Source organism: Ambystoma mexicanum, chromosome 9, assembly GCF_040938575.1.
Source record: "Ambystoma mexicanum isolate Mex_15411 chromosome 9, UKY_AmexF1_1, whole genome shotgun sequence".
NCBI lineage: Eukaryota > Metazoa > Chordata > Amphibia > Caudata > Ambystomatidae > Ambystoma > Ambystoma mexicanum.
The window spans coordinates 260,172,985-260,187,360 of NC_090931.1; the positions used below are offsets into that span (position 1 = coordinate 260,172,985).

The following is a 14,376-nucleotide window of genomic DNA, read 5'->3' on the forward strand; positions in this document are numbered from 1 at the left end:
CACAACATGCTGACGTTAGCAATGCATGTTTGCAAAGAGTTGTGGTTGTGATATGCTGTCAGGTCATGCGCTGTGTAATGCTTTGCCAGTGTGGAGCTCAATGAAGACTGCCTGCCTTTGCCTGTGTGTGACCGTTTGTGGTGACATGCACTTACTGTTTAGGATGCAGTACCTTGGCTTCCCTTTGTAAATTTTATAAGAGCTTCTCCTAGGTGTTGGGAAACACCCAGTAGGCAGTAGCTACCAATGGGGATCCAGAATAGAGTACCCAGCGCACTGCGGATTGAACTTCCACGTGAGATGCACACTTAAACTTTTTGCCCATTATGTATGTCCATTATGTTTAAATGTGTACCAGATGTGTTTGAATTTTTCTTTAGTAACATTCTCAAATACTTAAGTTCATTTCACTTTGCATGTTTATACGGATCAGTTTGGCCGGGGGTAGCTGTTGGTTTCAAGCTTACCAGGATCTCCTAGGCTAGAATCAGGAGGGGAGTAGCCCCCAGCAATTCCGAACCCTTTAAGAGACTCCGACATTGCGTTTGTGTACTGAGATACGCACACAGAAACACTGGCCCAAACCCCACAACACACCTAACCCCCCAAACCTCCAAGGATCCTGGCAGCGTTCGCAGCGGCACACTGTGATAAACCTCCCCTGTGCCCCCTCCCGCTGCTCAGGCTCTCAATCTAGGTAGTCCTCATCTGGCATGACCAGGTAATCGTGTTGGACCTTAGGAAAGTGACATCAAAGATTAACTCCATCCGAGCTTAAGGTATGTATAACTTGCACCACGTCTGTGGACGACGGTCGCAGGCACGGCCATCCATCCATGCACTTTAGAGTGCAGCAATGGCTGCAAATCCTAGGAGGGGGCAACACTGCACACTTTAGAGATGATTGGGGTGGGGTACAGGTTTTTACTTTATTATGCTGCTGCAACCGACACCAAAACAGCTGCGTGTAGCATGGCAGGTAAACTTCCCTGCTCCAGAATCATTAATTATGGGTATTATTGTGTTCGGCTGAGCTCTACATACTACTGGTGGCTACCAAAAGAAAAACTAGTTCCAACACCAAAACACAAACAATGCATGGACGCTGATCATCATGACACCTGCCTGATGAGCAGAGCAACCAAGGATCTGGCTGCTGAATGCAGACAGTGTGATGATCAGTGATCAGAGATGGCCTGCAAGTTGCTTACCTGCAGAATGGGTGTACTGCTTCACCTTCTGTGCTAGGGTCCACCATGCATTGTGTAATGTCGAATTCTGCAAAACATGCATAATGTTCCCACAAACTCTGCATGTTATATGTGTCTTACTTCCTAAACATAAATACAGAGAAAGCTCAGAAGTAGAAAACATGCTATGAGTTTCTGGGTAAATGATTGATGTTTTGGTACAATTTGGCACAAAAAACAAGATTAAGCGTTTTTCACATTACACGTTTTAAAATGGCCCCTGGATGTGGGCAGATGTGCTCTTCGCGTGTGTGTGTGGTGGCCCAGGGTGACACTCTCCCCATATTGGAATCTGCCCAAAGGGTCCATAACTTGGGGAAAATTCGCAGATCTTAGACATAGCTTCCTGAACAGGGACAAGTGAGAGCCCCAAAACATTGGTGCCATAAGTCATTTGTCTATCATCATTGACTATACCATCAAAGTGCCATTCGCAACCTGGAAATAACAACACCTGTTATAACAGCGCTTAGAAGCAGAAGGGGGTCTGCTCGAGGCGCTACATAACGAAACAACACCATGTTATTATAACTATAATGGGGATGGTCATATTAAGGCGCCAGAATATTATGGATGTCAGGTGGACCCTGGCGCTTGTCCTAGTGCTTGAAATCTGTAAATCATAAAAACAAGTTATTGGCTCTTCCATTTTGCCTTGAAAAGTGAACTGACGTACCACATATATACCATGACTAGGATCTGGGCTGGTTTTAGACAAAAGGGCAGCCCAGACCGGAAGCATCACATTAAGTTTGGCCAGTGTTAGGTTTAGAAATCTTGCTTTGTATAAGCCATCATGCAAGGAATTGAGGAGATATGTGCATAACAGTACACTGAGATTTCAACCATCCCAAAACATAAGGCAAAACTGAATAGTCCTGTTTTTAAGTATTTAAGAAAGCATATAGTAACTACTGTTTTAGGCACGCTCCATTTTGCCAGATAAGTCGCCCTAAATGACTTGCCCTTGGTGACGCAACTTTACTAATGTCGGGAAGTTGGCATTGTCAACCAGGTTCCCTGGTCCCAAATTCTGTACCTCGTCCTACAACATTTTGACACACAAATGAACGAGCAGAACAAAACTCAATTACAGCAATCCCATCTGCCACAGGAAGCAACATAAGTTTCACTTATTTATGTTCTCTTGTGTAGACTAAGGCCACAGAGGACCTGCCACCCCACGGCTCACCAAACATTGCAATAGTCCATCATTTATCTGACTTTTCTTTAAGGGAACCATGGCTCATCAGCACAGGTGAAGTTGTCGTCAGTGGGCTGAAAAGCAATTCAGTCTGTGTGCTGCTATCTATAACTAGTGATTTTCTGGAGCAACACTGCAATGTGTTAAACTGAATGAGTGAGGCTGATTATGTGGTGATCGCCTAACGAAAACCACCTCAAGATGCTCACAGTTTTAGCAGCTAGTGAAAATAAAGCACAGTGCGTGCAGCGAGATAAAGTAATTTGACCAGGATCACATCATTTGGTATAGTTGCGAGATGGGATTTGAGCCCAGCTTTTCTGGTTTCACCCTTTGCAATTTCACAGTAGATTACAACTCTGTATCTTCTCATTTAAAGCAACATGTAAGGGATTTTGCATGTTTGTCTTTTCAGGCCGTGCCTAGAAAATAGTGTTAAATAAAACTAATTTACAGAACAGTGTCAATCACACGCTATAGAAGAAATATCTACAGTAATGTGTAGTGCAAAGCATGCATGATGCACACTGAAAGGAGGCTAGAGCACAAAGGAAAATCCATATGCATAAAACTAGTAAAAGGCAGTTAAAACACATCTGTGTTGTGTTTCATACTGCAATCCGAAGTTAAATGTCGACAAGGGAAACAACTGTGTGCATGTAACAATCAGGAAGTTAAAAACGGATTCAGCATAAATATTTGTGAACTTGGTAAATTTAATATCAATCTGCTTAAAAATATCAGCAATATGTTTATAACGGTATAAAATTAGACTAACAAGAACACTTGCGGAAATGATTACACAACTGCAGACTGCTTAGAATGATATCAACAGTGCAGTCTTTCAGCCTTACGTATGTGGGAAGGCCTCGGATAAATAGGTGATTCCTCCCTCTTCTAAGCACTATAATAGGTTCAATTACCCAATTTAACACCACACATTTAATCAACCTTTGAAGGATGAATAGCAGAGGCGGGCCCTGATGGGATTGGAAATTGTGACTTTAGGTCCTTCATATAGAATTCTAAAGGGGGCGTTTAGTAAATGGGAGTTTTTGTGGCCACAAAATTGTGTGTCCTATAAAGTTCTACAGCTTTTTAAGGGCTGAGCTTAATAGATGGTGCTCGATTAAATAATCCACCCGTTTAGCTGTCGACATGCCAAGGGGAGAGGACACTGTTGTTCAACACCCCATGATTCAGTGTGTTATGAGCTACAAACGCATTACAGATAATTATCATGGACATGTTTAGGCTTGCGAGCTAGACCCCGTCCAGCCCTGCAGTCCCTCCACTGAGAGGTGGACTGATCTATAGAGAAGTTGAGGGAACACTCAATAGGGTAGAAGGGGCAGAGCCCATCTCATTTCAAGCAACACACTCTTCCACAGCCTGATTGGCCTTTAAGGCCAGTCACCCCATCAAGTCATCTTCCATTCTTCATAGAGACCATAACGTGGGCCTGCCTGCCTTGAAACATGGACCACTTTCCCCCCCATAAGAAGTTCACTGACACAGATTAGTGGTGCACACAGTATCCATCTCTTTGCCTATGTGTACGTTCGACCTTTCAGTGATATTGCTCAGTGTGTTAATTACTTGCTACTGGGCTCTCTTTTCGCTTTCAGGGTCACATGTAACAAAACAGTACCAAACTAGCCTTTTATCCTTCTGAGGCTACGACATGCACTGGTACAATTTACTTCTCACTGCTCAGTGAAACACTAGCAATCCATGTGTGTGAGTGATTACACAAACACATAATACCCAGTCCTAAATATTTAAACCGGTAACAAAGATGGCTGCTAAACATGTTGCAGTTATGTCTAGGCCCCAGAAATGGAACCAGGAGCAGAGCCTGCTGGTCCAGGGGCTTTCACATATACAGGCCCATGCTCTCTTATTGATGTGGGCTCCTTGGTTTTTTGCCAAAAATGATGGCAGAGCACCATTTCACTTTTCCTTCCTAATATAACCCTCAACACCCCCAAACAAATGGTGGAGCAAATCATGTGTTCTCCTGTAAGCTGATCTATGTTTTCCTGTTAGTTAAAGTGTGTGTGCGCCTGCATGCTTAACTGTACCATAAGAGAAAGAACAAGCCTTCGGTGGCTTGTTCCCCTGGGCACAGTGTCACATTGCACAGGTCTCTCCGATCAGGGACAGCACAGTAAAGTCGCACACAGTGGGCCAGCCACTCTAGAGTCCTTCGAGTTGGCCAGCCCACATAATAATACAAGGCTACACCAGCAGAATAACTCACCGCTCACACTGTTTGGAAAAGCAATGCTTACAAGGCACTCAGTCACTCTCTCACAGACATATGTAGCACATACACAAATGCTCACACCAGCACACCGAATCACTCGCACACAAACTGCATACTAATTGGAAGCACCTATATAAACACTATATTTTTTTGTAACTCACCTTTAGTTTCCCTCTGTGCCAGCCCCAAATAAAGGAGATCGCCAGCCAGCAGCAGCCCGGGCTAGGTCTAACAGCCAGGGTGACAGGTAGGGGCAGAGTGCATCTCTTTTTCTAACTTACATTTAGCATCGTGCACTCCAAGGACAGAGACAAGTGTCTCAGTAAAGTTTGGCAGGATTGAAAATGAACAGACCAGGAGTTTCAGCTCTGCTAAATTGCTAGGCAACCTGCTGTGGCTACACAGAGCAAAGAGCGCACACACAGAAGAAAACTCTAATGTTAAAATACATAACTTGGACAGAAATGGACCAATTCTAAGGTATTCAGACCAGCCCATTGTAACTTGTTTTTTATTCGGCCCATGGCCGAATTGCCTGTGTGGCCTATCCAGCTCTGGAAGCCGCTATGCAAGTAACCATAGCAAGCAAGCTTGGAGAAATGTGCAAAACTTGTGTGACATGCCGCATTTTAAAAAATGTTTTCAACTTTATTAAAAAGCTATATAATTTAGATTCTCATAAGAGAAAACTCATGCAACAAGTCAATACTTTGTATGTGATGTACCCATCAGAAGCATTCTGATTTGTGTCAGATTCTGTTAATTGGCAAGGGATGACCTGGGATCAAGTCTGCACTGGGAGCTGAACCAGAATGCCAAACAACATTGCCAGGTGTGCCAGGGCTCAGTCCAAGTTTCAAAATAAGTTCCGGGGCTGAGAACCTGACAGCCCTGGCACAAATGAAGCACAAGTTGTCATCCATTGCTTTAAACTGAAAGATCCTGAGGGAAAAAGAAATATTGCAAACACATATACAAAGCAGGGACAAAACATACTCTCGTTGTTGATGATTCTGTTCATTCAAAAGATGCAGATGAGCCCTTTTAAGTCCTTCCATTTCCAATAAACAACGTTGCATGCATGCATTGACTAATCTCCATCAAAGTCACGGAACAAGATCTTACAATCAGAGGCACCATCAATAGCAGACATTCACACCTGAATGGCTTTTTACATTTCTACACAACTTTTTACACAGTTCAATGATTGTTATTACAAAATCTCTAGGTCAGAATCACACAATTCTGTCGCAACAATCCTTGTACATCTGCACAGCAGATGTTACCTTGTAAACTGGTTGGTCATTATGTGTGTGCGATTGTGGATAGGTGATGCATATCAGTTGGCATGTTTGCACTGTCACAGGGTTCCGCCTGCGTCCTAGAAGAACGCCAAGACCATTTATTAACATTCACTATATTTATTAAGGGATAAGTTACAAGAATGGGCAACTCAAATGAAAATAGGATCTTCCCAACCACAATAAAGCTCAGGATGGTTTCCTCCTTATTGTGATTGCGTCTCTTCCTCCTCTGTAACTTCCTCTTTCAAAGTGTCTCTTCTGCAGGAAGCTTGGCCTTCCCGGCATCAGAAGAATTTGTCCCAGTTTATACCATTTAAACAGGGTTGTCCCTTTCTGGTGTCACTTGCTTTAGGGTGACCAAACCCTTCTTCTTGGTCTGAACTAGATGGAGATTGCCCAAGGCCCTGCACTCCAAGACTCACTTTGTTGTAAAGTCTCATAAGCATGCGTGTCAGTAGACCTAAATGGTAGGAAGAGCTAAAGTGGGATCTCTAGAATATGGCTGAGTTTCTTCCTGGGTTCCTTCTCCTCACCTCTATGTTCTCACAGGCTTGTTCCTCCTCGCACCGTCTGGTACTTCCTATGACCAAACAGGCCTGCTAGAATCTGTCTGCTCTTGTTAAACAGGTGTTCGTTCTCTGTCCCCTTCTGTGTACCTTCCTCGCCACATTGTGTTCTTATGTCAGATTTCCTCTCCCCTCCAGATGCTACAGCTCCAGCCTTATCTGTAACACCTTTACTATTACCTTTCCTGCCACATCCTCCTCTGGGTGCTCTTCCTTCCCTCTCTGCTGCATCGACCTCTCCCCCTGATGTTATGATATGACCTACTCAGTATCACTTCCATTCGATGATGTTGCCGTCACCTTTGTCTCATTGGGTTTCATCACCTCTCCCTATCTTGCACTGTCTTATCCTGATGCTATACCTTCCTTCTGCCAGTCCTTCTCCTGATTGTATTACTGGCTTTACTTTTTTATTTCACTCTGACCATATCCTCCTGCTCTCTCCTACCTTCTGTTGTTATCATCTTCTCCTTGGCTACCACCTCCTACTCAGTGGTTATGACCTGATCTTCAGTTGTTACCACCTCTTCGTTGGCCTCTTGCTCCTGTTCACTCTTATCCTTTGATGCCACCACCTACTCCTTGACCTGCTTACCTGCCACACCTACTCCTGATGGTTTCCAATCCTACCATCTCTCTGCTCTCCTTCATCTCCCCAGCTTCCCCTCCTTCGAACACGCTTCTGTCTCCTGTCTGACTGGGACTTAGTGCTTTTATAGTTTGTACCCTCCTCCACTGAATGGGTCTTGCGGTGAGTGTCTCCACATGGGGCCTGTGATTGGGCGTGGGCTGACATTGACTGCTATCCCACAGTGTGGTTTGGGGTTAAAGGACTGGACTAACCTATGATTTCTCCCCTGACCCGCCCGGTTGCTGCCTGTTCTGTGCTGAGCCCTTCATTGTTTCCAACATGCAGTTCAGGTTCTGGAAACACAGCATGTAAGCTTTTAGAACACTTTTTAATTATTGACTGTGTAGGGTAATCGTAAAATTGTATCATAGACATGGGAATCTCTTGCCCAGCAACAAAGCCTCTGAAACTTCTCTTCCCATACTTAACTCTCAGGATTCAGGAAGTTGCAAACTAACAACATTGTATCCACATAACAGCAGAGTTCACTGTGGATGCTGTAAGTCTTTTAATGTACTTGTTGAAGCTACGGTAGTATCAAAAAACGTGCTACAGTAGTCAAGGGTAGAGAAATAGTTTCCCTTAAAGGGAGCATATGTCCTATGTTGAAGTATTGGGTCTGCCCAGGGAGAGCTTCAGGCTGTCTCGGTTGGCAGCGATGCATCAGTTTTACCCTATTAGATCTTACATGGGTTTAGGAATGGGTAGCGCTTTTAGAACTGCCCTTCAGTACTGAGATAGTCGGGTGGAAAAAATAGAGACCCCAAGTTTGGCCTTTGTAGTGCCACTGTAATTGCCCCCTACAATGTGATGGGGATGGGGGTGACACAGGGATCTTCCCGATACTGCTGCCGGGCTCAACATTCATTGGCTCTTCGTGGCACCAGGCCACCATTAGTCACCATAGTGCCGGTCCCCAGAACCAGGCAGGTGACTGCATGAAAGAAGTTATCAGGATTGTGTTTGCATGTTTATTTCTTTGGCCATGCATTCTCTGTATTTGTGGGCATGTGAACAGCTATCTGGATAGTGGTTGCAATGCATGACTATGGGAATGTCTGGATTGTAAGTGTGTGTATTATGAAATGTTATGTTAAAGGAAATGTATACCGTGCACTATCACCAGCTGAATGGTTCCCTGGCACTCTGGCGGATCTGAAAAGCAAGAAGGTAGAGTGTGAGGGGTAAGTTAGGTGAATTGAGCCGGGGGAAAAGCACAAGAGAGCTGTGATGTGCTGTTGGCAGCTTCAGTTCGGTTTACACCATTCGCTGAGCGTAGGTGTGAATTTCTGGTCAGTAGTTGTAATGTGCTGTTGTGCAAGGCTATGTGTGGTTCGTTTTGTTGTTGCGTTGTAGTGAAGTGCGTGCGGTTTGTTGTGCTGTAGAGGTATGTTTGTGTTTAGAGTTTGAGAGGTGTAAGCAGAGGGATGAGTTTTTCTAGTACTGTTGGTTAGTGGCGATACTTTATCGTGCCCCCTCAGTCTTGGCCCCCTCTGGCACGTATTCCTGCCAGTGTCATGCATTGTGGTGTGCTAGGGGTCTCACTCCTATTTTCTGCGCAAAGTTGTGGGTTGTTAGCAGAGCTATTTAGTGGTGATACCTCCTCCACCCCCTAACCCCCCCCCCCGTGTTCAGACTAATGGATGTCTACATTGCTTGAAGAAAAACATTCGTTTATCCACCAAATTGCCGTATTATGTATGAAGGGAGGTATTGAACCACATTTGGTTACCAGCTGCCTGGGTGACTTAGGAGGATTTCCTGGCTCTTGCCGAAGGATTTACGAAGCACTTACGAAAGCATTAACTGAGGATTGCTCATGGAAATTGGAAGTCTGTGTCTAAGGAGGCAGGAGGGCGATACTGAGATGTGGCAAGGACAGCACTTCAACAGCCATTATTGAAAGGCCGGAGACATACGACGCAGGATGTAAGAGCAGTGTAGACAGATTCATGTTCCTTCAACATCTTTCTTCTAGGTCCTCATCCTGGCACTGGCTTAGTTTATTACATGGTAATTCTACATGCATCAGCCAAAAATAAGGAATTCATATGTAATTAATGTGTCAGGTAACTATAACAGAGTGTCCTTGTATCTTACAGATAAAGAAACGACAGTCCAGTGGCAGCTCATCAGAAGATAAATTTGCTGCCTCGGCGAGAGAGTACGTGGAGTCGCTGCACCAAAACTCGAAGACTCACCTGCTTTATGGCAAAAATAATGTGCTTGTTCAACCAGTGAGTAGCTCCATATGAACTGCAGGGCGATATACAGGGTTAAGGTGAATTTCTTAGTGCTCATCAATAAAGAAGATGGTTGAAAACTGCATATGTACATCAGAACCAGCTGGTTACCCCTCTGTACACATTGATCTTATAGAAAGGCTTCAGATCAAGACTCTCATAAACCATGGTTAGTCTAGGTTACCAAGCCCCATGCCCTGCTGTGGCACATGAACCAGATGTATTGTGTCTGGTCCTCCTGGTTCATCATGCACAACTGTGGAGATAGAGAAGCTGAGGGTCTGGTACTGAGGTGTATGAGGAGACTTCCGTAGAGGTAGCAGAGGGTGCAGTGCGGCTGCCCGTTCTCCAGTCACTCGCTCTTCAGTAATTGTTACCCGCTCTACCCTCGCATTCATTTCATGCACACATCACACATTCCTCCCCTAATCACAACAGAGTCGCACTCTGTAGCCAGTCACTCCGCACCCATGCAGGCAGCACTCACACAAGAGCACTCAGAATACCTCCCCTTTAAACTGTCTAGGGCTAAGGAAAGTACCTTAAACTATAGTCCAGAAGATAGTCTTGCAAATACATGGGCAATCTATGTCAGTGTGAACCCAGCACTGGTACTACCACCTCACTTGCATCACATTCAAATGAGGCGGGGCCTGATATCCCACTCATGTGCAGGCCCGATAAGGCACAGGTTCTTTCCTAGTGAGGCTTCCAGGGGTAGCCTAGTTTGAAGGGTATCGTACTAAAATGTCGACAATAAAATGCTGAATGCGCATTCATGGCACAATCGGCCGCTAGCAAAAAACCGACTCCCGTTACACCGATCAATGGGAGCAGGGGTTGCGGAGGTGTCCCCCGTTTCCATTACATGGAAAGCGGGGGACAAGAACAAAAATAAAATGGACCCTGTGGCACCGGCCCCGACCCACGTAAGTGGGAGGGAACTGAGGTTGGAGGGATAGAGCCAAGTCAGAAGTGAGCCGCCGGAAGGGAAATAGATATGAAAATGGTAAGCGGGTATGGGGACAAGGGAATAGGTGATCGGTGTGATCACTGCGCCTGGCCGTTTTTGTAGATGGCATTTTCTATGCCCGGATTGTTAGCAGTGCAGTGATCACATCCGTCTGAAGGCCCCATCTGAAGGTCTTAAGGTAACTGAAGAAATCAGTGGTGCTGTGCCAATGGCATCTTGTGCAGAGCAAGTATGGCTGCTGTCAGTGTGGATGAGAGAGCACAAGGGCAGTCCACTTGGTGGCATCCGGAAAACACGTGTTATGTAGTCCCCAGGGTCTCGGGGAACTGTCGGACAATCATACGGCCCCACTCGCATACACACACAAGGAGACACGGGACGCGCTGCTGGTCTCTGCGCGTCCCGGCGCGAACTGCCGCACGGGCGCGGTTTATTGTAACTGCGCATGCGTGGCCGAGAACGAGGCCCACGCATGCGCGATAGTGGCACTGAGACGCCACATCCCTTCTTTTTCCCAACAACAGAACAAAACAAAACTTTGGTGTATAACACGTTACAATAGAACATAACCGTAACAAACTATGGTGAGCCGGTGACCCCAAACGTAACTCACCCCTCGCTCAGTCCCCTGAGTCCATGACATAGTCTTTCAGATGAGCTGGAAGCCTCCGACTCCCACGCACCGGATATCTCGATGTGACCGTTGGCAAAACCCGGTCAGCCTCCATTCTGGGGCCGGGATCCGATGAGGGGACGCCGCCCTGATCCTCTGATGTTCCTTCCTGACACGAAGGGTCATTCGCTACCTGCGGTTCTGCCGGGACATCCACTTTCTTGAAAAAAGATCTATTTCGGGTAACGGTACCCCGTTCACTGGCTGCGGTCACCATCGTGCCCTTCACGTGAGTCACTGTCCATGGGCGTGGTTCAAACGATAGGGAGAACTTTCCTTCTGGATGTGTATTCTTTACTAGTACAGAATCTCCAACTCTTACTTCTTTTTCTTGCAGTCCTCTACGTTCACTCTCCTTCTGGTTGCGCACCGCTCAGTCCTCACTAACTTTATCGTTGTCTATGACCCCCGGCATCCTGTCTTCCATTTCTGGAAGCATCCCTCTCGGGCACCGCCCGAAGAGCGCCTCAGCCGGGGCAACCCCTGTGGATTGATGGGGGGTTGAGCGATACACTCGAAGGAATTCCACCACTCTTTGGACCAGATCCTCACCCCTGCTGGCCGAGATCCGCGTTACCTTGTTGAGCGTTCTCATCATCCTTTCGGCTTCGCCATTGGCTCGCGGCCATAGCGGGGAGACTCTCCTGTGTTTTATTCCCCTTTCTCGTAGATACTGCGCAAACTGGCTGCCGGTGAACGGTGGCCCATTGTCCGAGCAGATGATCTCCGGGAATCCATGTGCCGCGAACATCTTGTCCAATGCCTCCGTGGTGAACTCAGTCCCCGTCGATTCAACCACCTCTACTTCCGGGTACCGTGACCATTGGTCGACAGCCACCAAAAAGTATCGTCCACGGCCCGTCGACCCAAAATCCACATGGACCGTACCCCATGGCTTTTCACTGCGCTCCATCGAACTGATGGGTGGTGCTTTGTCAACCGGTGTTGCCGCCTGGCAGGCCAGACACCTCTTTACAAAGCTTTCCACTCTCCCTTCTAGATCAGGAAACCAGACTTTTGGCCTTAACCTGGCCTTCGTCTTGACGACGCCCTGGTGTCCAATGTGCTCCAGCACGCGCCTCCTTAGTTCCCTCGGAATGACGATTTGCTGTCCCCTGAGAAGCAGTCCATCCTCGGAAATCGACAACTCATCTCTCACCCTCCAGTGCGCCTGTAAGTCCTTCTGTGCTTCCTCCTGGCGCCTTGAGTTGTTCCGTAGCACTTCTCTCCAGTCCCCGCTCCTCACTGCTGCCTTGATGATGCGGAAGACTTCATCATTAGAGGACTCCGTCGCTACGGTGAGCCTCGAGAGCGCCATGGGAAGTGCATTTTCTACCACTTGACACAGCAGACCCTTACAGTCCACTTCTCCATTTTCCACTTCGGCATTCTCTTTGTTCGGGTGACGCGACAAATAGTCTGCGGGGTTCTTGGTTCCGGGCCTATACACAAGCTTCACCCCATATTCCATTAGAGCCAGCATCCACCTCTCGATCCGGGGCGGCGGCTTTGATGATGCTCCCGCCAGTATTGGCAGCAAAGGCTTGTGGTCAGTGACCACCACGACTGGCTTGCCCAAAATGTACAGGCGGAAGTGCCGACAGCCCCATAGGATGGCCAGTGCTTCCCTTTCGATCTGAGAATATCTCATCTCAGTATTGGACAGCGCTTTGCTGGCGTAGGCAATGGGTCTCATCTCGCCACGCTCATCAGGTTGCAGCAACACCGCACCTACACCCACGGGGCTGGCGTCTACCACCACTTCCGACTCCACAGCCGGGTTGAAGTACGCCATGGTGTCTGTGTCTGACAAAGCATTCTTGAGGGCCTGAAACGCCTCTTGTTCTCGGGATTCCCATTTCCATACTGCGTCATTTCGTGTCAGAGCCCTGAGAGGCTCCGCCATCGACGCTAACCCCCTGATGAACCGCCCACAATAAGTCACCATTCCTAGGAAGCTCCTTACTTCCGTGGGGGATTGTGGTGCTGCAGCCTCCTTTTGCCGGGTTTGGTGACACACCTGCAGCCTGAAAAATGAAACCGAAGAATCCTATCCGGTCTTTGAAAAATTTGCATTTCTGGCGATGTAAAGTGAGACCCAGTTCTTTCAACCTCCTTAACGTACCTTCCAACCTTCTCAGGTGCTCCGCCTCAGAATCTGCGAACACTAAAATGTCATCACTCATGTTTATAACGCCTGGAAGGCCGGCCAGTGCCCCCCTTATAGTGTTCTGAAAGACTTCAGCCGCCGATGAGATGCCAAAGCTTAGTCGCTTAAATTGGTAGAGGCCTTCGTGTGTGGTGAAGGTCGTAATAAATCTGGAGTCCGGGTGAAGTTCCAATTGGTGATAGCCGGCTCGTAGATCCAGCTTTGAGAACACACATGCCCCTTGGAGTTCCCCCACAATGTCATCAAGTGTCGGTGTTAAGTGTCTCTCCCTCTTAATCGCCGCATTGGGGAGGCTCATATCAACACAGATCCAACCGCGTCTGGCTGCTTAGGTTTGGGAGCGACCACTATAGGCGATACCCAGGGTGTGGGCCCCTCCACCCTTTCAATTATATCCATGCTGATGAGCGACCTCAGTTCTTCCTCAACCTTCTCCCGGAGATGAAACGGGATTCTCCTATGCTTGAGGGCCACTGGTCTAATAGTGTCGTCGATGTGTAGCCTTATCGGGGGCGCTTTCAACTTCCCGACCCCTTCAAATATGTCCGCATACTTGTCGAGTAAACCCACAATGTCAACTTGATACACCTCCCATGCAAAATGCACCAAATCGAGGGCTTCAGACGCGGCACAGCTGAGCAACGAATGTGGACTCACGTCAGTGACAAAGACTCGCGCTCTGATGACCCTGTCACCCTTCGCGACTGGCGTGATAAACACCCCTTTGATAGGCAGTGGGGCATCCCCACCAAAAGTGAATATCTTTGCTGCCGAACTGTCCAGTGGGGGAGGACCTGGCAACTTCTGATAGTGGTCCTCAGCCAACACACATACTGATGCGCTTGTATCAATCAGGACCTGTGTCGGCACCCCTTGAATGTCCACCATGCATTTGGGTTGTCTTTTCCTCTTAGCCACAGAGGCCAGGTTTGAGATGAAGAACACCTCTTCTTCGTCCTCATCCTCCTCCTCTTCGGCCAGCTGCAGTCGCTGTAGTTCTTGTTCCAGTGCCGCAATGCTCCTTAGTCTTCTGGTCCCACTGCTCCTGCTTCGTGCAGGGCCTCTCGGCACCGGAATGGGAACCGGAGCGCGA

The 14,376-nt window shown here is 47.3% G+C and overlaps 1 protein-coding gene across 4 annotated transcripts in view; it reads left to right on the forward strand.

The window, feature by feature from the left end:
- The window catches only part of SGSM2 (small G protein signaling modulator 2), a 1,574,436-nt gene that overhangs the window by 860,388 nt on the left and 699,672 nt on the right, over positions 1-14,376 (forward strand). For all 4 annotated transcript variants that reach the window (XM_069614582.1, XM_069614584.1, XM_069614583.1 and 1 more), the window contains exon 7: positions 9,327-9,461. In XM_069614582.1, coding sequence (XP_069470683.1) covers positions 9,327-9,461 — 135 coding nt within the window. The remainder of the gene's footprint in view (positions 1-9,326; positions 9,462-14,376) is intronic.